Below are 27178 nucleotides of genomic sequence, written 5' to 3' on the forward strand. Positions count from 1 at the left end.
AAGGTGCTAAATAAATGCACCATTTACCTTTTTATTTATTTCACCGTCATTTGTATGCATGTTGTTTTTGTTGTATCTGGGGGAAAAAACAAAAACAAAATGTCTCATGCGGAAAATAGCTAACCTACAAGCTCAGAACACGTCACAATGTGACAAGCTGTGAGCTTACAAGTAACTCTGCTATTTGTGGGAAGCACCGCTGCCGTACGACAGTGCAGAAATCAGGCTTATGTAATGTAGCACTGGGATAGTTTTAACTTTTAACTTCTGGCGTGGCCTCACATGCACTAAATCAATGCCCTCATTTCTAGCAGGGTTTTGTGGTCAAAACATGCAAGTAGGTATGTGTAGTGTAGTTATGAGAAGCACTAACTAAACACTGCAGTGTCAGAATAGAGAATATACAAGAGGGAAAGGGCAAAAATGGGTCAAAATCTCGAGTCCCTGATATCAGAGATTGTGCGTACAGAAAAAGTAACTTAAATTGTTTGCTTAAAATAATTAGCCAGCTGGTCATACAGTGAGATCGGTGTAGTTACTTTTTTTTATCCATCCATCTTTATTAGCTCTGGTCCAGAGCTATGGACCAGAGCTACATCTTTATCAATCTATCAATCTTGACCGTGTCCTATTTTAATACCGTCCTACCACTGAATATCTATTCAACTTAGAAAATGCACAAATCGAGCTGAGAAAAAAAAAGACTCAGTCAAAGGAGGCATTGTTAAAATGTTAATGTGCATAAAAATAGCTTTATTTCCAATAATAAATCAGAACCTGCATGCAGAAGCCAATGATTCATTGGCTCCTCCATTCCATTGGTGATTCACATGTGATGTTTGTGACATAGTAAGCAGCAGAACATATCTCTCCCATGCTAAATGACCAGACCTAGGACCAACTACCATTTGAAATGCATTCTTCTGGACTCAAATTATGTTTCAGAGACAATTGGATTGCCCCACTTTAATACATTTAAATTTGTTTAATTTCTATTAGGATCTACTCATATCTGCAGTCAAACTGATATGATACACCACCCACAACCACTATGCATTCTGACCATCTGTTCACTCCATACAGCCTAAAGCAATCTCTGAGACATTGAAAAAGTTAGTATTTGAAATGCTTTCTTTTCTGGGATTGACTGTACCTGATGCATCGAAACCGAGATCGGATGCAAAACTGGAAACCCTGGCTGGCCGCCCATCACGACAGGCCGACTGGAGCAAGTGCCCAAATCCGCCAGAACATTTCTGTAAAAATGTATTCCATTCCCCACCCATCTCACAAACCAAATGGACTCCATTCTAACTAGCCACTTTGGCAGGTACACCAACCCGTTTTGATTGGGCAATTTTACTCTCCTTTGACTGCTAAAACTTTTAAAGTGTCTGGCTAACAAAAATAAGTGAGGTTTCACAGGCTAGTGGGGAAACACTGGACTGTAAGCAGTAAGCAAGTGGACCTAGGTCTGCTACGGACAACATGGCTCATCAGTATAACGTCCCCCTGACAGACGAACAAATGATTAAAAACGCCAACCACATCAGCAATCCTTCTAACAAAGAACACATAAATACATACCGTTTTTTTTAAAGTCTAAAAGATGATAAAAAAAAGGGGAAAAAAAAGAAAAAAGGTTCAAAACTATTTGCTTCAGAGAATCTCGGTACTAGTGTATATAAAACTTTTAAAATCACATATACAACAGCTTAAAAAGAAGGGAAAACCTGAAAGAAGGCAATAAAATATTTTGACAGTTAAATTAATACAAAAAAGTTGATCTACTAACAACATTGGGAGGGGGGTGGGCACTGCAGTGGAGAATATTGACAGACTGCGAGTTAGTATTAGGTAGCATTGGTGGTATCAAAATAAGGCTTCGCTCACTCAACATGATAGCAGGATGACAGAAGCCCCCCTTTACACCAATCCATTACAGTAAATTCAGGTTAAACCCCATTTAAACCCTAAATACTTGGTTGACTGGGGTTCTATACTAGGTCCGCTAGTATTTCCCTCTACACCAAATCTCTTCAGCGAAAATAGCCAATCACGCAGCATGTAGATCTTCTATTTCCGCTGAATGTTTAACCCATATTAGGGATTCTATGGTTCACGTGGTTAAGAATTAAAAAAAAAAAAAGAAAAGGGAAAAAGGAAAACAATTTGGCATTTAAATATTTGGTAACGTTTTTGTTTGTTGTCAGGGTTTTTTTTGCCAAGAAACGGCTAAGTACCAAGTTTAATGTTACATTATTCCGATGACTATGTACAGATACTGTAGTTCTCTGGTAGAACGGCCTGTGTGCTTTTTTAATACAGTGTTTATTTAAGCTGAGAAAAATGAGCATCAAAAACCATAGCATGCTTGTTTGTGCACGCACAATCCATTCAGTCAGTCATTCAGATCAGAGGTTCTCAAGTGGGGTCCAGGGACCCTCCAATGTTCCAAATTGACCCGTGGGGTTCCTTGAAATTCAGATTGTTGAGAAACACTGATTCGGATGATTGACATTGATGATCCCATGGATAAAAGAAAGAATCTATCAGTCTAGCTCATTAGACAAGCATTAAAGAAAAGAAAGAAAAGAAAGAAAAAAAACATTTTACACAGATTTTCTCAACAAAAACAGAACCCTGATTGGTTTCCCTGACACGGAGCTAATATTTATCCTGACCATTGGACCAATGGACCAGGGAATCTTGATGAACTCTCAACTGAGCTTGGAACTCAGAATTTGGACTTCAAATGTGTGCCTGCTGATTGACAAGCACACAAACAAAAGGCCAGTGTGTATAGCTTAATGGCAAGGCATGGAACCAAATACATCACTAGTAGAACAAGCCATGTCAATGCGACACAAACACACACACAAACTTTAATTTGAGAAGAAGGTCAAAGCGAACTATCATGATGTCGGACTGTGATGGAGTTGAGCACAGTGTGTGTGTGTGTGTGTGTGTGTGTGAGGGGAATGTGGGTGTATCATCCTACAAGAGCATGTTGGTTTGAGTACAATCCAAATCACAATAATCAAAGACAAACCCCGAAGCAGCAGCGATAATTATATTGGTGACACATCCTCCAGGCTTTTGATGTACCGTCAGCCACACACTGAAGATGATCCTTTGCTCTGTGACTGTGTGTGTGTGTGTGTGTGTGTGTGTGTGTGTGTGTGTGTGTGTGTGGGGGGGGGGGTTCAGACCTGGGTCAAATAGCATAATAAAATAGTTCGTTTTCTTCCTTTAGGTGCCAGATTTGTGAGGGTTTCCCCCCCTCCTCCCCCCCACACACATTGAAGTTAGAAAGTACCAGAATGTGTAGATAATACAGATCATTTAATTTAGTAGCTGTGAATGACAGCTTACCTACAACTAGCAGCGTCTTAACATTTGGGGGTTAAAGCAACCCATCTGGTTGGATCTTGGGAGGTGAAAACAAACATTGCTATTTTGCACAAGTCCGACTCGACAGTCCTGTACAATATGATCAGAGATTTGATGCCTTTTCTCTTTCTGGTAAGTTGTGTGGTATTAACGGATTGACAGAGCGTACCTCAATGAAGTTATTATCATCACAAGATTACTATAGTTTATATTTTCCAACCAATTTAACTTTTCTGAGCACAAGGAATTATTAATAGCAAATAAAAAATGAACTTCTGAGATTTCACAAGGATTTCTTTCTGTCTTTAAAACAAATAAAATCAAAAAGATAAAACATAAAATTTAAATTAAAGTCACTCTCTACAGCTAACGTGGGCATCTGTAGCACCAGAACCAGAGTCCACATACAAGTTTCAGAAACAAAGAAAAAAAAAAAAAAAAGGGGGAAAAAAAAAGACGAGGGAACGGAAAAGGAGAGGGAAAATAAATAACTGGACCGTTAATGTGTACCATGATGAGGGAACGTCATTGCACAGTGTTAGTGTTAGAAAATGTAGGAGAGGGGGGGTAAAGTGGGAATATAGAGAGGAGGGGAGAGTTACATCTCTCTTTGCTAAGTCCACAATTGTCTGTTCAGTTGTCCTCTTTTTACAAAGGCAGAGAGAAAGGTGAGGAAGAAAAATAAAAAGATTGGGGGAAAAAAAAGGGTCATCCTGTGCCAAATGGTTTTGGCAACTGAAATGGTCCAGCCCTGGCACATCTCTTCCTTGTATGACAGGAAAAAAAAGGGAAAAAAAAGAATGTTCATCGAAGCCTCCGATAGGATAGGAGAGCACCAATAATACGATTCTTGAACATCTGCAATCAATCGACCGCGTGTCCGGTTTTCTCTCCCAGGGATGTTGCCGTGTTGTTACCAACAGCCAGCAAAGACAAAGGAGTAAGATGGGGGAGGGGGGGGGGATTGATGGTGAGGCACTGTAAGGGGTCTGTGGCGACCCTGAGGAGGACTCTTTTAAAAGGTTTTAAAAGTTAAAGGAGGTCATCGGGGAAGAAGAAGAAGAGAGGGCCATCTATGCGTAGATCTCTGTGGTGGGGGCCTTCTTGTAGATGGGCTTCTTCCCCAGGTCGTAGCTGCCTTCGTCCTTTTTCTTCATGCGGTAGATGAGGAGCAGGATGAGGAGCACGGCGAACATCAGCCCCACAGCCCCGCCCGCGATCAGAGCTGAAGAAAGACAGAATATAAAGCAACGCGTTAGGGGGAAAAGAAGCAGCCGTGTGAGGGCAGGTCACGTTCGTTTGTTGTTAACAAAGAAAGTAGGAAAGCTCACAAATATGAGGTCCTGCCGGCACTATAATCTTTGATACGTCAGTTATTTTTATTTATCGTTTTATTTGTGGCAATGGCTCAGGAGGTAAAAGGACATGTTTTTGTCTCTTTCTCGAACTGATCCTGGATCTCAGGTCGGTGGTGCCTTTCTTGGTCTTCATGAATGTGTGATTGTAAAGAACATAGTGAAGTGCACTGTCGAAATGCCGACCATTTATCACTTTATTGTTTTTTACACGGTCATATGGTAAAGCAGAAAATAAGCTGGTTCACAGCCTCAAACAGTGTTATTTTATAGCTGACACAATAATGTACAAGGATTAATGCATAGTTCTTTCACAAGTGCGGAAGGCTCACCTGCAAGGACCTCCGTCTTGTTGAAGATGCTCTCGTCGCTGGCATGGGACATGAGGACATTGGAGGGGTGCTCCTCGCCAACCGAGACCTTATCACTCCCCAGTGGAGGTATCTCGTTGCTCTCCACTTCCGTACGATCTCCCACATGGACCGTGGGCCGCGCTGGATCCTCCGGGATCCTGTTGTCGAACACGTCGGGCTGGAGAGGAGACGAGATGCATTAGGATCTAGCATTCCATTACTAGAGATGATACTGTATCGGTATCGGCCCTTATTTGTCATATCGGTATAAGCGAATATGCCAGTCTAACCACCGATCCGACATAGGTTGACATTATGGCAGGTAAATAAAATGTTGGGGCATGTGGAGTTTGCTTTCGAGTTGCCCAAAATGCAAGTGCATATATAAGTAAGGAGTCTGCTATAAACACAACACGAGATATATAGCTAGATAGCTATAAAGACAACAGGAGATCACAACATTGGTATCGGCTAACACAGAAATTGTGGTGGTTCAAAACTATTTGAACCTTCGTTCAAAGAATCTCTCCGAGGAGTAAGAGCAACCTCACCTTAGATGATGGCCTGGCGTTCTCCTTCTTGGTTGGCACGGTTGTTGTTGCTGTAGAGGGACAGAGATTCTCAGTTAGGTGGTTCCATGTGAGATTTTCTGACAATCTCAGATGACAAGCAATGCGACCATTGTGGTCAGAATTCATATTCCATACTGAATGGGCGGGGTCTTAACAATGGAACATTCAGCATTCAGCAAGCAAAATAAGAAACTTCACTAGAACGCCTTTTCTAGTTGGCAAAAATTAGGAAAATAAAAAAGATTATAATGACAGAATTGGCCCGGACGTCGTCTGGGCACCTAGGCCGATGGCATGCAGCGGGTTCGACTCCCGATCCCGACGGCCTTTGCCGTCTCCCCCCCCCCCCTTCATTTCTTGTCATATTACTTTCAACCTACCAATAAAAAAAATCTTATAAATTATAGAATTACAATTACTGCCATGTTCTTTTTCAAAGTCTTGCTTTCTTTTTTTTTTTAAAGGATAAAACGACGAACCTCCTTGACCGGATCCTGAGAACTCATAATCGTCCTCATCCTCGTCATCATACAGAGTGTCCGTGTCATAATCGTCCTCGTCGTCCTCTTCATCGTCTGTGAAGCCAAAATCGGAGCCGTTCTGGGAGTCACCCGACGAGACCAGGTCTTCGTGGTGCGTCAACATGCCGACGGTCTGTGTGGTCTTCATGGGCATCCAGGTCTCGGTCTCCCTCACCTGCTGGGACACACACGGTAGGAGAGGAGCGGTTACAGAGAGCACACGGTAGGAGAGGAGCGGTTACAGAGAGCACACGGTAGCATAGGAGCGGTTACAGAGAGCACACGTAAGAGAGGAGTGGTTACAGAGAGCACACGGTAGGATAGGAGCGGTTACAGAGAGCACACGTAAGAGAGGAGTGGTTACAGAGAGCACACGTAAGAGAGGAGTGGTTACAGAGAGCACACGTAAGAGAGGAGTGGTTACAGAGAGCACACGGTAGGACAGGAGCGGTTACAGAGAGCACACGGTAGGATAGGAGTGGTTACAGAGAGCACACGGTAGGATAGGAGCAGTTACAGAGAGCACACTGTAGGATAGGAGTGGTTACAGAGAGCACACTGTAGCATAGGAGCGGTTACAGAGAGCACACGGTAGGATAGGAGCGGTTACAGAGAGCACACTGTAGCATAGGAGCGGTTACAGAGAGCACATGGTAGGATAGGAGCGGTTACAGAGGGCACATGGTAGCATAGGAGCGGTTACAGAGAGCACATGGTAGCATAGGAGCGGTACAGAGAGCACACGGTAGCATAGGAGCGGTTACAGAGAGCACATGTAAGAGAGGAGCGGTTACAGAGAGCACATGTAAGAGAGGAGCGGTTACAGAGAGCACATGTAAGAGAGGAGCGGTTACAGAGAGCACATGTAAGAGAGGAGCGGTTACAGAGAGCACATGTAAGAGAGGAGCGGTTACAGAGAGCACATGGTAGGATAGGAGCGGTTACAGAGAGCACACGGTAGCATAGGAGCGGTTACAGAGAGCACATGTAAGAGAGGAGCGGTTACAGAGAGCACATGTAAGAGAGGAGCGGTTACAGAGGGTGGTATATTAACATGAGGGACCCGAGACCGGATTCTACAAATTGTCTTCTAATCTAAATCATGACAGTTTTCTGAAAAACCTATGTTTCTATGTCAGTGGAGCTCAAACGTTTTCATGTCAAGGTCCACAAATTGGCCACCGGACCACCGGCCACCGAAATAAATTGTTCCAGGGACCCCCCAGAGAAGCAAAGATATGAGTTAAAGACATTTGCTGTGAAAGAATATTAAGATCCAGATCTTAATGATTTCACTACGTCAGCCAGGCACGTCACTGTAACCTGACGCTGCCAGATCCAAGAAGCTTGCTACACAAAATTGTTTCACAGCTTATTGGGATCTGGGATCGCGGAAGCAAATTCGATGACGGGGCTGTTCCTTTTTTTCAAGATACTTGGTAGATGATTGGATGGGACCGTCTGTCTATCACCGTGTGGGCGTGCAAACACAACCAATCATATTGACGTGTCTATATAGCTTCACATCCGGTTTCGCACATATCCCGCCCTTAGCTCACGCTGATTGGTTAGACCACAGAGCTGTTCGGTGTTAGCTGAACTCCCTGAGAGATTCCAGATGGATGCTGTGTTGGGGAACATGGTTACCCAATACCGCCCCCATCTGGCAAAGTCAGGTTAACGTCACTGGCCATAAGCCAGTTAATGGGTTAACAGCTCCTTTTTTGTACTCCCAAATAGATTTAAACCTGTATCCAACCAGGCACTAGGCAGGTCCAACCGCACTAACCCTACCATTCGAAATAGCGTCATTTTAGGGAGGGTAACACCAGCATCAATGACAAATATGCAGTGGGTTAATGGGACACACATTATTGTTCCTCTCCTTTCTGAAATGTACATAGATACAATAGTGACATTATGTAATTGTAACATTTCTATCAGTTCCAATTGTGTCCTTCCAACAACAGAGAAGCATACTTGTAACTTTTGTATCAGTTCCAATTGTGTCCTTCCAACAACAAAGAAGCGAACATAAACTTCCCAACCAATTCAGCCGAACTGCGGTGTAGCTGCAAGTCACTGATGCATGCGAGAGGCCTGCAGTTAAGCAGTGAATTCACAGTTGAATGCAGGGCATGCAGCCAAGAAATGAACACACTGTTGGATGCCGGATGCAATGCAGCTAATAAGTGAATTCACGGTCGCAAGCAAGGCAAGCAGCTAGGACGTGAATCCACCGTTGCATGCAGGGCACGCAGCTTTAGAAGTGTACAATGGGTTCCGTCCATGAGGATTTATTCAAGCCCGCAGCCCAGCGGTAGCATAGCTCCACTTAACAAACCACTAATCACCACAGAGCTTAACATAATGAGGAGACACGTCAACCTCTCAATCATATTAGCACTATTAATTTGATTGACCATTTGCCCAGTGAGCAACGAGAATGGGATTAGGACACAGGGCTGTTGAATGCACACACACACACACACACACACACACACACACACACACACACAGTAAGAGTTGGGATAATAGTGCTAATAATCCAATGCATTCGTGAAATTGGAGGATGTTGATGAGCATTTACTAAAGAGTGCAGATTCTAACTTCTTTCTACAGTAGGACTTGCATTCCTTTTCCGAATTCTCATTCAGAATGTTGCCCAAGTAGTCACTGAATTAAACCAAACCATTAAAGAGACAGACATTTATGTCATAAATAATGCAATGTTGAACAATAGACCAGGGAAAGACAAATGACGAGATAAGATAGAGAGGAATGCATATAGCAAGGTTAGCCTAGGGCCCTAGGCTTACATGTTTCAATCAGACCTCCAATAAATCAAGAAGAAAGCCCCCCAAAACATATTGGAAACATGCCTAGGCACTTCACCACATGCGCCCCCCCCCCCCACACACACACACACAATTACTTCCATCCTTCTTTTAAGGGGTCTTAATGTTCAGGGTTTGCTGCTACGGTAACCATTTGGTAGCCAAGGCAGCCCAGGGGCCTGCAGTGCTGCATGTATTCCTTCTAACGTTTTTTGGGGGGCCTTTTTAGTGTCTGTGTGTGCATCAGAAATGCCTTCTTTCCTAATAATGTGTGCACTGTTTGAAGTTAATCCTCTCCCTCTTTAAAGTGGCATATATGACTAGAGGGGAGGGAAGGCTCCATTGTTTAGTGCTCTGCACACACAGGCTTCAAACAGGCGCAGCCATTTTAACGTGACTCCCGTTGGCTATACGAGGTCCCTGGATGTTGCCCTCCATTTGTCCAATTCACATTTCTGCTCGTTACCCTGCTGTGTTCTGTGTGCCCTTCACTCACTTTTGTCTCCATCATGCCCATTTCTTTGAGTTTTTATATGAACTCTACGTAAGCATCTAATATTTTTTCAAACTTTTGCCTTCCTTTCTCATTGCCGTTCAATCTCGTTCAGCATTGCCGTCTCTCTCTCTACCTCTGTGTTAGTACTTCAGTTTCTCAGACTATTTTCCTTCACTGACCTGATCTCTCTCCCGGCCCTTCTTTGCGCCATGTGTGTGTGATTTGCACAGGCGTGTATGTGTGACACTTGCCCTCAATCAGAGACTGACAAAAGAAACAATGTTCAGAAACAAATCCAAAGTAGACTTAAATCCTCTACTCTGTCCTCATCTAAACCCCATACATGGAACACAGGGGGGGCTCCTGTGTGTGTGTGTGTGTGTGTGTGTATGCACGCACGTGTGTCAGCGTGTGTGTGTGTGTCTAATCCTAAGCCGTAAAATGGTGACTACCGGGTCCTTATTTCCTCCCCTGCTATTCAGATGAGATTCAACTCCTGCTGGGGCATGCAGGGACAAGGCTCTCTGAATCACTTTATAGGAATCACACTTACTGTCAACAATAATGTGTATTCATCTGAGTCAGGCCCATTCAATCAGGTGTCGGATGTGTGAGTCAAAATCCTGGGAGCAGGGGAGTCATTTTCGCAATAATATTCCGCGAAGAATAAGCCTATCCCGCGGCCTATCCTACTCCTTGACACGCTTTTACGACGTCCTCTGGGCATGGATTTAGCAGGTGAGTAATGACGTTGAATCCTATGACACATCGTGATTTTGTCAGCTACAGAGGTTGTTCTCCAAGCCGTTTGTACAGTACATCGTTTTATTTGTTTTTTTTACACACAAGAATGCATTTTTTCTACACTGTACTTTTCACACGTTTCACCATTATTACTGGAGCTCAACATCAAACTTCAGCACCTTCTGCAGAGCACGTCACAAAAGATTGATAGAGAGTGATAAACCTCTTGAGTCACTAAATTAAACTAAATGTTTCATAGTCGACATATTGACCTCAGTCATTTAGGATCACCAGAGAATAACTGGAACATTTTCAGAGCAATGTCTGTGTACTGGCAAGTGTTGAGAATTAAAATCTTGGCCGCAGGAATTGAAATCGAATCACGGGATACCAAAAGATTCACACCGCTACTTCCGAACTATCAATCATTTAGCTGGGGACCCCCTGAAGGACCCCCAGCGTATGAGTAACCATGTGCCCCAGAAGCACATGGAAAGAAACCAGTCTACAAGTGGGCCCGCCTGACCCTGACCAAACATATTACATAATCGCCTGATCGCAATTATTTTGAGATAATCGCCATTTCATGCGACAGCCCTATCCATCCACAAGAACCAACACCACGTGTACTACTGTGTCGGGTATATAAACTGCAACGGAAGTTCTCCAAGACATCCAGAACATACCACAGCCTTGCAGGCGGTCTCCGGAGACAGGTCACGACAGGAAAGAGACAGGGGGAGGGAGGGAATGACAAGCTGACATTTCTGAGGGAATTTGAGTTAACCTGGAGTCATGATGTCAGCCAGTGTGTTTGTTGTACTGTGTGCGTGCGTGTGTTCCCGGAAAGTTAAAAATAGCTAGGATAATAACGGTAACTAAAGGCATTACACAATTGTTGCACCTGGCCATATGTAGCAGTTATGTAATCCAGGCGACGACAAAGTATAGAATACATTTTATACTGAGGCTTAGTCCACTTTTTTGGGGGCGTTTCCTTCATCATTTCTAATCCTGTCAATCCAAGCACTGATTTTTCCATCCACACAAAAAACACAAAAAACACGGCCGTCACTGTGGACTGTCATTTGACAGCTTGTCAACAGCACCAGAGTCCTGCCATGACCCAAAACGGCCCAATGACCAGCAGTGCAGAAAAACAAGAGATCAGAAAACACTGCGTGGTGTGTCTTCTTTTATTTACCTGAACAAATTATCTGTCAATTCAAAAGAAGTTAGTGTTTATTCTTATGCTTGTCCAACCGGCTCTCATACACTTCCATGCATCTGACAGTGCCTAGAATGTATTTGACCTCTTATTCGTTACATAAATGGCCTTGTTACAGTCTACTACCAGAACAAAACCGATCTGGATACAGTAGCAGTGACCTCCACAGCACATTCGGAATCTGATGCCCCGGTTCCAAGGTGGAAATCTGTAGTTATCTGTAAACGTGACATTCCTGTTCGCGAGGTTAGAACCAGCACTACATCCACATCCCACATTGCAAAAAATATAATTAAGAAACAGGATAACGGTGCACACTCTTGATGTCACAAAACTGAAAACTCTTGACTCATACACTGAAAATACCCATGAATGTATGGGTAAATCTTTCAGCAACATTAGGACTGTACAATGACTGAAACGGGAATGGATATAGATAAAAAAAACACCAACATACCCCATTAAACACAACTGCCACATTTGAATAGTGTAGAAAACATCAGTGAACCCTTGTAATCTAGGGTTGTGCCCTCCGAATTATGTCTTATGATGATGTTCTTGAGCAACACAGTTGGGGCTACGTGCATTCCAGCACAGTCTGCTGTGGGCCAGAGAGCAACCGCAGAATGAAACACTAACAAGGCACTAGCTAAGCAAAGAGTCCGTCATGGAATGCAGATAAACCGAGTATAGGCGAGGAACGCCAAAATAGGTTAGAAGTCAAGGCACAGGCCATCTTCATGTGGTCAGTGCATACAATTCCAGACAGAAATAACAAGGGCTAACCAAACCTAAACATGGAAACATGTGCTCCTTCAGCCACCTTAGTTTAAACCACAGACTTTCATTCATCATTCAGGCCATCATTTAAAAAAAAGAAAGTACTGCAAGTGATATTATTTTGGTTATAACAAACATCTAAAACTCTATATTCTGAGAGTAATAATAGCTATAGAGTGTTTGTCAGTAATAGGAAACTCTCTGTCTCTCCAGCTCTTTAGAAAACAGAAAATACATGTTCAGGTGGGACACTAATCTCATCCAATCAGGAGAGAGAAGTTAGAGAACCCATTCATCAATTAATTAATCAAACAATTATAGTGCTTCAGCTCCAATTTGTCTTTTTATTTTTTCACTTGCTTATCCTGAATAGGAGTATTTACTCCCAACTGGATGAAATTGGTAATCCTGACCTGAAAATGTATTCTCTAAAGATCTGATGAGACCTCAGCACTTTGGGTGTTTTTCTTTTCTTCTGGTAAAATAGAAAGAAAACATCGCCTCTCAGATGGATACAATTCTTTTAACTTAATTATTTGTTCAGCCATTTAAAAACAAGGTTTAAACCACAACGTGCCTCCCCATGTCCTGCATGGGGTTTGGGCATGAACAAACCACAGACGGTCTACCAGTGAGGAAAACAAGACTTTACAGAGCAATGTGAAAATATATTTGCCTGTGGTACAACAGTTGATACAGGCAACACAACATATCTTATTTTATCAGGACAAATGCATTTGAAAACAAAAAGGAGATTGGTCATGGAACACCATTTTGTCTTCAAAGAGAAACAAAAGCATGGAAACACAAGAACAAGGTTTTTGTCCCGTTTAAACAAAAGTAATGTAATATCTCAACAAAGGCATTCTTTGTTTCAATACAGACTTCTTAATTGTTGCCATTAAGGCAATAATTTAGCTTAGAGTTAGTAGCACAGACATAAAACAGCAAAGTAAAACTTGCTTTGAGGTACTACTATGTGAGAAAGTCATAACTTATTTTACTGTTACGCTAGTTGAAAACATTGAAACTTTGTGTAAACCTGCTGATCAGTTAATGGATAAACCCAAATTAAATGCAAACCCTGACTGGCACAACTGTTATTGAATAGAAAGCAATACTTGGGTTTTTATTTTATATCATATTGAGATCAAAACTAAATCTGTTCAGGAGACAATAACTGTAACTCTTTCACTCCATTTCATAAGTGTTTAAGAACTACTGCTGTAGATAAAAGCCATTAACCATGTGATCCATTGGAACTCAGTCAGGAAACAAGAACACTAGTTGGTACTCAGGTTGAGCTCAATTACGTGGAGTTCCGATTTGTGAAATAATTTCATTCAGAGAAAACAAAAAGGAATTTCATACAGAATTCTGTGATGCACAAGTTTCGTATGTCACTCTCGATTTGGTGTGAATGGGAAATATTGTACCCAAAATAGGAATTTATGCTAAAGGAAACATGACATTTCTTGACCCTTCTTACTTTTTGTCTCCCATGAATGGAGCTGCTCATGTCACACTAGCCACCCACTCTCCTCCTCGCTTGCCTGATCAAAAGAAGCCTCCAAGACAACAGGGTACTTCCAGTTTAAAGAGGATTGTAATGTCTTAAGTGACTGCTCAGGGGTGACAACAACTGTGGTAGCAACTTAACACCGCCACAGTAAACAGACAAATACATTTGGGCAGAGACTGCATCATGTGTCTACCAGTCTCTTCGTTGGCAGGTAATCAGCCATCTATTTTTAGAACAACTTACATTTGTTTGACTGCTTGCAATCAACAGGAGGGTTGTGTTCCTCCGGCAGTGAACTGGTGACTCGAGGGTAAATGTTACTAACCACTGTCATGTGCCCTTTAGCAAGGCAGACGTCCCAACGACGCACAAAAGGCCATTGCTGGTGCACAGCAGTCATCTGTCAAATGCACAGAGGAAGCTATGTGTTCAAAGACGGATTCCCCCTTCGCGAAGTGGTGGTTCTTTTCGGTCTTCTTCACGCAAAGATCCTAAAGCTACCCGTCCGGGGCCATCTTGAAACATACTGAAAAGCAGTCTGTCAAGACACCCGCCGGCCTTTGCAGTCTGTCCCTTCAATGGAGACCAAACAATACCACTGGGCGCCTCGGAAGCATATCAATGACCAAGGTAATGAGGGCTAAGCCTTCGGCCCCCCCCGCTCCCTCCACTTCGTTAAAACAGGGGCACAATCTCTCCATCTGCCAACACAGAGACAGGCATCTGTTCTATTCAAGCAGTTGCATGGAGGAGGCAACTGGCTTTGAAAAGGCCCAAAAGAAATACCACCACACAGGAATGTGCATCCTTATTCTTTGTGATGCCCGATGTCTGTTGACCCTTCAACAGAAAAGGACAATTATTGTTTTCTTCTACACCCCCACTCACCAGTGCACACTACTCGATGTGTGTGTGTGTGTGTGGGGGGGGGGGGGTTAACTTTTCAGCTCGAGACCCAAAAGAGAGATTAGACGTTTGCCTGGAAGACAAGCTAGCAGATCTACACAATAGCAGATCTACAAGCGCACTTGTCGCTTCGAACCACTATAGCTTGTAGATCGGCAATTCTCATTATGTTTTGAAACATTTTAACATGGAAATGATGATGATGATTTTGGAGGAAATTATTGCGATTTGGCAAATATGTGATTGTGTAATAATTGTGGCAGGCCTAGGTTCACTTCAGTTCTCTCTCTCTCTGACAAGAGTAGATCCTCTTCTCATTTTCTGCTACAGCTTCTTCATTCATCTTCTTTTGTCCTGCTGTCATCCCCTCTTCACTTTTCTCTCTCCCTTCTTATTACCTTTCTTGCCCTCTCCTGCCTCACCCTCCTCTGTCATTACTCCGCACATCCACCCCTCCCTTCCTCCTCTCCTTTGGGTTGATACCATGAGCCAACACCAATTGTATGCTGCGTTGTCGAGAGATACACACATCCTACCCATCGCCTTATATTCATCCAACCAGTTGTCTCCTGGTTGGATGAAACATGTGTCCCGACAGTAGGGACATTTACTGTACGTTAGGTTTAATGAAGAACTGGAGAGATCATAGGGAGACCCCCATTACTGAACAAGGACTCAATGGCCAGAACACATATATAGAACTATTTAATGTATTTGGTAAAATGCGTTTGTTTCATTATTTTAAAGTTGCTGCAAAAACACATCAACCTCTGCCCCTACCCTAGCGATAACGCTCTAGATTCCTCCCCTCTACCTCCTGACTATCTATAGCCCAGTTTCCAGCTACCAGAGTCATGTGGGACACACTATAGCAACCCCATGTATACACAAGTCACTCACAATAGCCTGGTACCTGGTAACGCACACAGATGGCAGATAGACTTCATTCAGGTGAACAATATAACCAGTCACACGTGACACCATGAACTGGCCTACATATACTGTACTGCCAATAATAGCCTACCGGTATCATGCCTTATTTGTATTCCTGTAAGCCAGTCTGTATATTGTCTGGTTTTACTGAAAGAATACAAGTTTCATTTGTTAACATATGAACGCATGTGTGTGGTCAAAGAATGGCAAAAAGGCATAGAAACATTTGAGAAACACCACATTTCTACTCCAGTCTCTCTTTGATTCTGTTCTTTTCCTGGCCTGTGGAGATAAGACGGAACGTATAGAAAGCCAGCTCCGTTGCAGACCATGTTGATTCAGTTTGCGCTGATAAGACAAATTGAGTTTCGATGACCACTTCCTGGGGGAACGTCCTGTATCTTATCGTAATGGCTTTATTGGTTACTTCCTCCCTCCGATTTGACCATCCCTGCATACCGTCCGGGTGCCTCGTATCGCTGCAAATCCATGACTGATGCATTGATAAGCCGACAGCCCGTGGCGGGTCGTGACAAACTCCTCGTATCCACGTTCAACCTGCGGCATTCTATTTTGGGCACGCCATTAAAAAGGCAAAGTATTTAAAACAAATAGCCGATATGAAAGCCATCATGGTGTGTTGTGAACCTGTAGAGTGTAGAGTCAGACCATTTTCACACAACACCATCATACGACAAAAGTACAAAATAGGGCTTGAGTAGTTATGGAAGTGCACGCTCCTCCTTTTCCATGTCTCACCCTGCCATCTTCTCCCTCTCTCCCCCTCTCTCTCTCTCTCTCTCAAGTCTTTGATGTCATTCCCTCAGGGACCATATCAGCGCCTTCCATCAAAGACTTGGCAAAGCACTGCTGCAGAAGACTACATTTGAGCTACCGAGTGGATGTTATCGGGGAAAGCGATCAGGACAATGGTTTAAAAAGGACAGGAAATAATAGCACACAGCAGCAAAACAGGAAATCTCCGACAGAAAATGAATGACTGCATGGGACAGAAAATGAATGACCGCATGTGTCTAACCTTTAAGTCCTGAAGGGAAAAATTGGTAAATAATAGAGGGAAAATAACATGGCCATTTCCACACACACACACCACAAATCAATTTGCAACAGAAAATAATGACGTATTAAATAATTATATCTCTGTATGACACGAGTAAACAACTAGCATTGCTTACATTTTGTGGCCCATAATAACGTCAATGATGACAAATGATCCCCTTTGTTCTGCTAGTGTTACTGACATCATCCTGAATTCTGCTCAGCAGAATGTCAAGAGTTACAATCGTAAAGTAAACCATCGCTCGGGTCCAATTTAAATAAATAAATTACCCTTTATTTACATTCCTCACTAATTTAAATCAATTTCCTGTACGTGTGATCTCACAGGGTACAGTACTCAGTACAGGCCATGTTAATAAGTTAAAGCTGTACGTTCTACAGTTGGTTAAACAGTACATCATCAATGTTTGCCGTGGCCTAGTACAGCCAGTCCCATCTCTCACCCCAGTGGCTAAACTTAAACTCCATCTTCTACCTGAAACAAGATGAAAGCTCGAAATCTGATTGTCCAATTATTTTTCAGGATTCAAATTTTTACTACTTTGTAACTTTTGCGTAACAGAAAAAAAAAAACATGGCTATACAACGATACACCAGTCCTTTTCATTAACTGCCATTACAGACATATATTCAGATCAGCACATTCCATTTTGGCATTCCTTTTTGTAATTGATTCACCGAGTAAACTCGAGTGAGCCCAAGTATTTTGACTTTGATGCAAAAGGTAAAAACGCCACAAGTAAAAGGACTACTGATTCAATACAGAAATGGTCTTTTGTGAAACTACAAAGCAGGTCAGTCTTGCTTGGCCCAACCCCGTCTCTCTCCATACTTTGTCAACAACTTCAAATGGCATCGTGTGACTCAGGCCTGACTGCTTTACTGGGCTGTCTGGGTGTCGGTCACATTCACTTGCCTGTCTGGGGTGTCGGTCAGGATCTGCTCAACTGGTCACATCAAAGTCAGGTTACACATAGTTATTGTTTCAAGTCAACAAGAGACATGGCTGTTCAGCACACAGCTGGTAGCCAAAAGAGGGGATTCAGCCTAAGATGATGCAAAACAACAAAGAATATTCTACATATAATTGCATTTACATTATTAAAAGGAAAAGCATCCATGCTGTTGATGTGCATTTCAGTTAATTGTTGATGGCGGTCATAATAGACTTATTTAAATATTATCAGGTTATGAACGTGGATATGTTTTGGCTGATCGTATGGGTTCTTAACCCTGTCACACTGAAAGACACAATGATGATGCTTATGAATGAGTGATTTTGCTCATGCAACTATGGACATTTTGTCTAGGAAGACAATAAGACAGCCAATATCATACAGTGTGTGGTGGTGGGGTAGCAAGGTCAGCCACCACCACATTCCTTTCAACACTGTGGCCAAGAAAGACATCTATAAGTCTCACACAGAGCACCAAATATTGCTGTGTAAGCCTACCACTGTGGCCCCTACACCTTCCTCTAGTCACTTTTAAACTAAATCGTTTTTAGTTAAAAACAACAAATTGCTCAACGTGTTGCATTGCATTGCAAAGCATCGTGAGCTTTAGATCTGATATTTTACACACAAAGCCACGCATTGAAGCCACTCAATTATTGGCACAAACTGATATAATAATCAGATTCCTTGAAGGGTACTCGAAAAAGCTGTCTAGCATGGAACTAGTTGAAATTGGTAAACAACAAAATATCACACTCCTAACATAATGCTGATGGACAGACCTGACAAAAAGACATCACCATAATGGTGATTGACTCCCAACAAATTCATCCTTGTGGGCCAGAAGGTCCTCAAATTCTTCACAAAAATGTCTGTTATCCAGTAATATATGCTGGCTTCGCCTGGTTTATTACATGGCTATATCACCCGTTAGATTTAGGACCTCAATGACACAAACTACAAATCAACATAAAATACACAATCGTGTCTTGACAGCAATACTCGTGCATGACACGAGTTTGCATTTGTTTAAGACCTGGAAGTTGACCAATTAGTATTCCGTGCAAATGGAAGGCTTCAGGGCCCTCCGGGAATGGTGGCTCACCCTTATGTAGACCTCACTCACCTCACATACACTGAACAAGAGACACGATGTTCAGACAGTACATGTGTGCACAATGTACTACTACCACACACACAGTAACATCCTCAGTGTTTTTGACCCCTACAGACAGACAGACCTGTAGTGTTAATTTGGTCAATTATTTATGGTCCATTTGGTTTCATTTGTGCACTCTGCATAAATAGAGATCAATTAATACCGAGGATATTATACTGTGTACTACATGCTAGACTGTGAGACACATAAGAGCTAGTGTACAGTTGTACAAAGAGAACCGCTCATTCCACTCGAAAGCACTCTCTCTGTTGACTTAGTGGCTGTCTGAGACAGGTAGTGTGTACGTGCACGTATCACTGAGAGGTAGTGTGTGTAATATGTGTGCTTCACTGAGAGGACGTGTGTGTATAATATGTGTGTGTTTCACTGAGGACGTGTGTGACTGACGACTGTGTGCGTGTGTGTCCGTGAGAGGTAGTGTTACGTGTGTGTCAGAGCCTTCAGTTGGTCAGGGTCGGGTCAATCAAGTTCCAAATCAGGAAGTCTCCAGAGCTAAATAAATAACCAATGGCATAATTGTATTTATTTATATTCGGTCAGGTGTCTGACTCTTACCAGTAGTGGCTTTACAACAGATAATTTGAACTCAGTCTTGATCAAGGACACTCCCCCCTAAGTGCAAGTGCACTGACCTCTGTCCGACTATTTGATACTAGAGTGGATTCTGATCTTTTTTCAAGATTTGGGTATTGAGCACATTTTCCAAGTTATCTCCACAGAGGATAAACATTAAGTTGTGTCTCAAGAGCCACTCAGATTGACAAAGCAAAAAGCTGAACTACAAGACAAAACAACATTCTTGTAGCCATTGTCCTCAATTTCTGTGACCACTGACCAAGCTGGCAAACTGCTGAGACACACAGCTTGCTCAGACGCAGAAGGGATGAGGGGAGCTGGCTACTAAAATAAGCCATTATAGCTTAGGTTACCCTCTAATATGTAAAATTGTGGGATGTAAGAGAAAATACAATTGTGAGCAAATAGCATGCAAACTTCAAAACGAAGAGGTTGTTGTTGTGACACAGAGTAGACAAGTCTCAGTACTAGAAATTAGATGCCTGGAGACTTTGCAGCTAGGAAACATACCAACAGAACAAATAGAATAAATCTACATTGATATACAATAATATACGTAATATTAGGTCAGCAACTCCAGTTTAAAGATTTTTTTCCCCCCAATGCCTAAGCATTAAAACCACCACTACATGGGGCCTTATACTAGTAGCTCATACTCTGGCCTGGCATGAGGCCTGAAATCAGAGTATCTGTCAAGTATGATAAAGCAGCCAGAGGCAGAAGAAGAAGCCAAGAAATATGGTGGCCACATCAAGTTACTCTAGTCTGAGGCCAAAAAATAATAATTATACTTTTCCCAAAAGGAAACAACCACAACAAGACTCCAAATTCCTTGTTCTCCTCTGGCATTCGCTATGATTTCCACTGCTATTTCCACCACAAAACCACAGCAGACTTCTATCCAAGAATCTGTGTGTGTGTGTGTGTGTGTGTGTGCGTGCGTGTGTGTGTGTGTGTGTGTGTGTGTGTGTGTGTGTGTGTGTATGTGTAGGGGTTGGGGATTAGTGAGCTAGCCTACTGCATGCTTCTCTTAAGGCCACTTTCCCAGGCCGTTGCTGTAAATAAGAATGTGTTCTTTGTCAACTTTTGTAGATAAGAATGCATTTAAATACTTTAGCACTCACTCAGCCAAGAACACATTTGTATGCACAACATTGACTTGCACTGCTAAACTAATAGTGAAATCCGAAATACAATTTGCTACATTTTGTAAAATGTTCAGTTTCTTTTATTTATCCATGTGTAACCGAGACTCTGAGAATATACAAAATGTAACCAATTACATTTGTACAATCTCAGACTCAAATTAACACCATACACTGTAAGTGTACGGTGATTGGAATCAATTTGAATAAGAAGCGTTGGGCCAAGCGTGGCCCCAGTACGTTCACAGACCTACTTTAGGCACCACATACATTCATGTTGGCTACCTTCAACTGCCAGAATATGTAGTGGTTGAATAGATATGAGGGAGGCCGGGAATCAAATAACTCCTCTCCAGCACAAGCAGGAAGGACAAAAAGCCTCCCTTCCTTGTGCCAACATTCCATGGTCCAAAGGGATTTTATAGACCAGCGGACAGCAATGCAGGAACCATTATTACATCCTAGTGACACCATTTATCATGCTCTCTTTTTCTTTCTGTCCCTCCCTCTCTACGTGTTCTTTCATCACACAGGCATTCAATTCACCCATCATGCAAAAAAGAAAAACTTCCTTTAAAAAAAGGTGGGGGGAAAGGCGGTCTCATTCTGGTGCAAATGATCGGGGGGCTAAATTCAAAACCGGCTACATTCCAACGAGACATAACAAATGGACTAGGCTGCGCCAGAGGCCCCAAAAGGCGACGGAGGCAACAAACTGGGGTTTAGATCTGGTTGTGTGACATGGATTAACTTGGGGGCAAAAACCACATCCAGATTTGATTTTCTTGCCCTGATTAAAATCACTGCAAGATGTCATCTCAGACACTCAACCATCTCAACAAGGAGCTAATCTTGCAAAAAAGTTTTTTTTTCTTCCCATCTCAGTAATGTAACATATGAATTCATTGAGGCCGGCAAAGTTAAAATACTTAAGTGAAGATGCAATGCACAAGGGTCCAGGTTTTTACATAGATCCGTTTTCTGTTCCCAAGCCCCATTAACAGGACATAAAACACATATGTTGGGGTCAACAAAAAAACTAAACTGTTAGTGACTGAAATTACACCAAAGATGTAATGTAATCAAAATCTTAGTCTACAGGAGTTACTTACTTAAATTCTTACTCCTAAAGGCCTAAATTAAATCCACCCCCAACTGCTTGGTCTCTTATTTGTACAACATTACAAGAAATAATCTTGAGGTGCAGAAAATAATAATCGTTTTCACATATTGCTGCCAGCCAGCCATACATGGGCAGTGAATGCTATTGAGAGGGGGAGAAAAAGCATTAACAGCGAGACTGTTCGGCCTGGTTTATCTATGACAAACTGATAAGACTGTCTATTGTACATGGCTGGTTGGCTCAGAAGGTCTATTTGATATCAAAAAGGGTTACCATGACAATCTGCCCAACCACACAAAGTCATGACTCATTGATTAGTAAAGTCAAGTCAGCTGTCAATTTACATAGTAAAAAGGACATACAAACAAGTTCCTCAGGTTTCCTCATCTTACCTGAGATTGGGGGTGAGTTTGCTAGAGTTCTAATTCTAAGCCCTTTATCATTGCACAGAACAGAGTTAAACTAAGAAAGTATAAGTTTAAGTAGTAAGACTACTTAAGCCTACAGGAAATGATGTGGTTCTAGGCAGGCCAGGCCTACCACATCAAACAGTTTGGCAGCTAAAAAGACGCATGCAACCCAAACACAATGCATTCCAACCATGCCTCTTGCTCCGAAAAAGCCCTGAGTTTCATCTCAGACTTTGCTATTGTTTGATAGCAGGACATTGTATCGATTAGCTTGGCGCTCCAATCCCACATTCCATTAATGACCTCTGTGGGAAGAGAGAAGAAAAGAATAGAGGGAGGTGGAGGGATTGTCATAGTTAGGGGCTAAGTAGTCATCAAAGGAAAAGGGTGAAGAGAAAAAACAATCAAGCCCCTGCCTAGTGCCTATCCAACAACTTATAAGAGAGAACTAGAGATGACGACAGTGAGTCAGAGCATAGAGACAGAGAGTGAAAAATATAGGCTATATATAATTTAGAAAGTAAAATAAAATACAAAATAATGCAAAGGAAGCCCCTTTATTTTCTTTTTGATCTTGCTGTGAGAACAGTTGAAGCACTAGAGCTGGCTCAGTCAGCAGGGGAAAGGAGTGTCCCTTATGAAAAGGACCCAGGGCCCATTGAGATCCCTCCAAGTGTGCAAAATCCCAAAGAGGGCCAGTCAAGGTCACCAGAGGTCACATTCCACCAGGGGAATGCAAAAAAAAAGAGATGGGAGTGTTAAGAGGAGTGAGCAAGCAGAACCTACATGGCTTTGAGGAATGTAGCATATTCTCAATGTGCGCTACATTAAACACATATTTAATGTTATTTAATGTTATATTTAATTTAACACTATTCTGAAAATAGCAGATCTACAAGATAATATTGCTGTGGGATCTGGGTCAACTACATAGGGTTTGAGTGTGTGTACTATGTGTAAATACCACCCTGGATAGCGACAAAGATGGCAAGCTTATGTTCAAAACTTCCATCCAGTGGAAATCCTACGCTCAGTTCACCAATCATGGGAAATTCCAGCGTGTTGTTGCATGACACAGAGAAACGCATGACTGTCACACAGCCACAGGAGGGTTATTTTAACGAATAACCAGAGGGACTTGATCAACAGAACAGCAAAGTCTGTGTTTGATTTTTCAACAGATCCTTATACCTTGTGTCTTTACACATGTAACAAATGTGATATATTAAAAAAAAATCTACCATACAAGACAAGGGGACTTCGGGTCTTCTTATTGATGTTAAATAAATAAATATGTTATTATCATTTCTAATCATCCGCCAAAACTTTCAATGCTTGGTTGCTAATGACACACATTCCATTTTGAGATTAGTATAGAAACAGTACCATTTATGTAAGTAGCCTGAGAGAACAGAACACAAGTATCCACTGGAAATACATGGGTTAACATTAGTAACCGGGGGGGGGGGGGGGGGGGAATGAACATAAAAATATCATTCCTGAAGGTCGATTAGTTCATAGCACATAGTCCCAACATTGTAGCTTTGTTAGTGATGTTGCATTTCTTTCTCATTGAAGCCGTCTAGATTTAGTCAGGACATGGACTAATTAAGATCTGGGACACTAACTTTCATAACAAAACACTGTAAAGACAATTTCCAAATTTGTACTTCACACACCCTGTCACTCGGCAAGAATGTCATATTTCAACATAAAAAACCTGTTGACAGTACAAACTAAGCCTTAGGCTAATGTTTTACTTCAAATGACAGCTGACTAGAAGGTGACTGATTGAAGAAACTGGTTAGCCAACAGCCAGGAGGCAAACTCAGTTAGATTTGATTTCTCAAAGTAATTGTACCAACCTGGGTGATCTGATCACATCAGTGATCATGCATCTATCTATTCATCTATCTGGTAATGCCCTAAACACAATGTCAACCCAATCTTAAAATTGCGTAGAAACTACACACTTACAACTAACATACCTAGGCTGTAACAGTGATCATCTTTACTAATATTATTAGTACCATTATTCCACCATTTCACATTATGACAACATTTGTAAACATCAAATAATCACATTATTTGAGCGAGAGCTGTCTACCTGGCTGGCACCATATGTGCATTTTTAGTCCTCAACCTTGCAAAAGAGGGCAACTCAAATTCTTTGTCTGGGCTGTCCACAAATCTGAAAGTCACAAGTGGCTGCTGGTAAAGTCAGCATCCACTACGTCCAGTGCTAGCAGATTATTGCCCCATGCACACACCATAATTATTCTAAATCTAATCTACACACTACACTGCTCCCTCCCCCCACCTAGTGTGTCAAAGACTGGGTGGGTGGCATACCCCCTACAGTCAGATTTCAGCTGTCCCACCCACATATCCACCCCTCAGAACACACACACACACACACACACACACACACACACACACACAACAAAAACAACTATCACATGGCCATTCTTTCCTGGGACTGGGACACATACAAATTGCAAATGCATCAGTTAATTGTTTTTGTTTTGTTTTTTTAGGGGGGGGTCCACACACTTCATCTAGTCAGTATAGTCACCAAGAAAAACAAAAACAAACAAAAAGCAAAAGCTGAGAGGGACATGAGATACCAGTAGAGTTGTAGGTGTCAAACCTGTATAGTGAGTATGATATACTGCTGCATAAGTGTAAACAAAACTATAAGGGCATGTTGACGTGATTTTTTAACTGCAAACTAATATGACCCCCTATCGCCCCAACAAGCAGGAACCATTACCTGTCCAGTCTACCGCCTTCATACATCCATTCACAAATCAAAATCACACGTTAAAATTCCAATATGACACTTCACACGGTGTCTGACCGCAGAGACATATCACCTAATTATACACCACAAAACGTCTGCACTGATAACATAGATAAGAGGCCCCTACTTGCTACTTCTCCACTGGGCTGGGGATGTTTAGTGTTAAAAGCCAGTCCTTTCATTTTCATAAACGAACAGGCGTAGTATTGTCCACAACAATGAGTCACAGCCAGGAGTAGAAGACAGAAATGAAATGTCAAAGATAAAGCCATTCTAGGGCCCCATCGAGGATAATAGCAGCCAGCCATATAGATGGATGCCCCCCTCACCCTCACAACTCAGGCCAAAGAGCTAGCGGCGAAGCTGCTAAGCTAACAAATCACTGGGCTCGGTTAAGTTACTGAACGACTCGTCCATCGTTGCGTTATTCGTTTAATTTAAACTGTTCTACGTGCGCAACACATAGGTGTAAAAACAAACTTAATCTCACTGAAATGAATCGGATGAAAGCTGTCTAAAAAGCGCTCAGGACCGCAGAAGCCTCCGTTTCGGAGGGGGAAGGAAGGAATGGGGCAAAAACAGGGATAAAAATGTTAAGAAATGTATTTATACAAGAGGTGAATGAACAACTTACCGACTCCGAGTAAACGGACGCGAATAAGAACAAGACGAGGCACACTTTCAACATGGTTCTCCTGATGCGAAAAATGTAATTGCCTCGGAATTAAAAAAATAAAACAAGACACAAAAAAACTAGTAGCGCAGAGAAAGTAATAACAAAGTTGTGTCTCAAATCCTTTTTAATAGAGTCCGTTGAAATAGTTCCAGAAAAAGCGAAAAACTTCACGTTGCGTCCAAACCTTTATCACCTTGTTGTTGCGTAATGTGTTCTGTGCGTTACTGATCAACTACTAAACTGCGGCTCCTGCACATTGATCGCCTCTATATTTTGCCCGTCGCGTCTCTCCACCCCCCCGAGCAGCACGGCGACCAATCGGGGCCGTGGGGCCGCGCCGCGGCTACCGCACAGTTTACGGTAAACCCCAAAGCCGTGTTCTGCATTCTACAGGTTGACCCTCCCCTTTCCTTTCTCCCGAAGCGGACGCTCTGGTACATCGAAAGTGGTGGCCTATCGAATGGAGTTGCTGTGTTGTGTTTTCCCAGTATTTTTCTTCTATTTTCTTTTTTTTTTTTTTTTTACGTTTTATTGATACACTGGTTCACTGAGACCTAGAATATAAGTCCACCGGTGAAGAAAAATAATAAAGCAAGCGTAGGAGATAAATGACACAAAACAACAAGGTTTTTTTCCCATCATGTTTCCAGTTTTCCAATTTCCACCCCCTATCTGTTTGATATCGTATAGTGTTTATTTGAGATGTATGTAAAATAGTAGGCCTAGACCTCTATAGCCTACTAATAGTTGGCATCGTTTTATTTATATTTCATAATAATAATAATTATTAGGCTTAATGATTTATAATAAAAAATAACTAGGAGGCCTATTTGAATTTCATATCTGATTCTGAGTACACTGACTGACACTGTGAACAAATTTCACTTTATTGCTGGCCTGTATACAATCAGTAGCCTAATTACATCACAATTTAAAAACGAATTGTTTTATTAGACTTTGTTAGAAACTTTATTGCTGTTAAATCAGATTCAGATAGCATGAGTTCAAGTCAAGAGAAAGAGCTTTACATTCGCAAGTTTCCAGAGCTAACTATCCCGGCTCATACCCCCTATGTATACCCCAGGCCCAGGTTATTATATTCTGCTCATGTTTAGAAAGGCATTACGCTAAAACCGGGAATTCTATGGCCCCGCGGGGTCTGTATGCTGTTTCATGGAAATTTTTGGCTGACTGACGTCATCTTCCGGTAACTGCTTTTGCTTTGCTTTGCGAAGGGAGGGGGAGCATGAATGACGTTTGGAGAGACATTTTCTTCACTTTCCTTTCCTAGTGCATTTCCCAACTTCCCAAGAATATTATATTGCAGCATTCTATTTATTGTCTCCACCAGGCCGAAGGCATGGGGGGAGAGTATGTTTTGCACTCCGTCCGTCCGTGTGTCCGTCCGTCCGTCCGTGAGCAGCTAATCTCGGCCACCGTTAACCCGGTCGATGCCAAATTTTGCACACACACTCCCTGGATGCCAACGATGAACCTCTGCCCCAAACTTTCCACAACGGCCTGTTATAGCGCCACCAGGAGGCCGCTTTGTGCAAAACAAGTTTTTGCACAGTACACCTACAGATTTT

At 42.2% G+C, this 27178-nt stretch overlaps 1 protein-coding gene across 2 annotated transcripts; it reads right to left on the reverse strand.

Moving 5' to 3' along the window:
• Positions 1 to 719: 719 nt before the first annotated feature.
• Positions 720 to 25813, reverse strand: sdc4 (syndecan 4). 2 transcript variants are annotated; one of them, XM_083771871.1, is made up of 5 exons: positions 25548 to 25813; positions 6153 to 6369; positions 5653 to 5702; positions 5081 to 5279; positions 720 to 4618 (listed from the first exon to the last, which is right to left on the reverse strand). In XM_083771871.1, exons 1-5 carry the CDS (start codon positions 25599 to 25601, stop codon positions 4467 to 4469), a joined length of 672 nt encoding a protein of 223 aa, XP_083627997.1. In that variant the 5' UTR covers positions 25602 to 25813; the 3' UTR covers positions 720 to 4466. The 2 variants fall into 2 exon arrangements, with proteins under 2 accessions (XP_083627997.1, XP_083627996.1); XM_083771870.1 differs by having other exon boundaries at positions 6153 to 6372.
• Positions 25814 to 27178: the final 1365 nt, after the last annotated feature.

This window comes from Protomyctophum parallelum (genome assembly GCF_964188405.1).
Source record: "Protomyctophum parallelum genome assembly, chromosome: 8".
NCBI lineage: Eukaryota > Metazoa > Chordata > Actinopteri > Myctophiformes > Myctophidae > Protomyctophum > Protomyctophum parallelum.

What these genes read in the sequence shown, in the direction of transcription:
- sdc4 (XM_083771870.1), bottom strand. Translation starts at nt 25,601, where the DNA reads ATGTTGAAAGTGTGCCTCGTCTTGTTCTTATTCGCGTCCGTTTACTCG. An exon ending in CGTCCGTTTACTCGGAGTCG is followed by an intron (nt 6,373 to 25,547) that starts GTAAGTTGTTCA and finishes TGTGTGTCCCAG; the next exon opens with CAGGTGAGGGAGACCGAGAC. An exon ending in CTCAGGATCCGGTCAAGGAG is followed by an intron (nt 5,703 to 6,152) that starts GTTCGTCGTTTT and finishes GTCCCTCTACAG; the next exon opens with CAACAACAACCGTGCCAACC.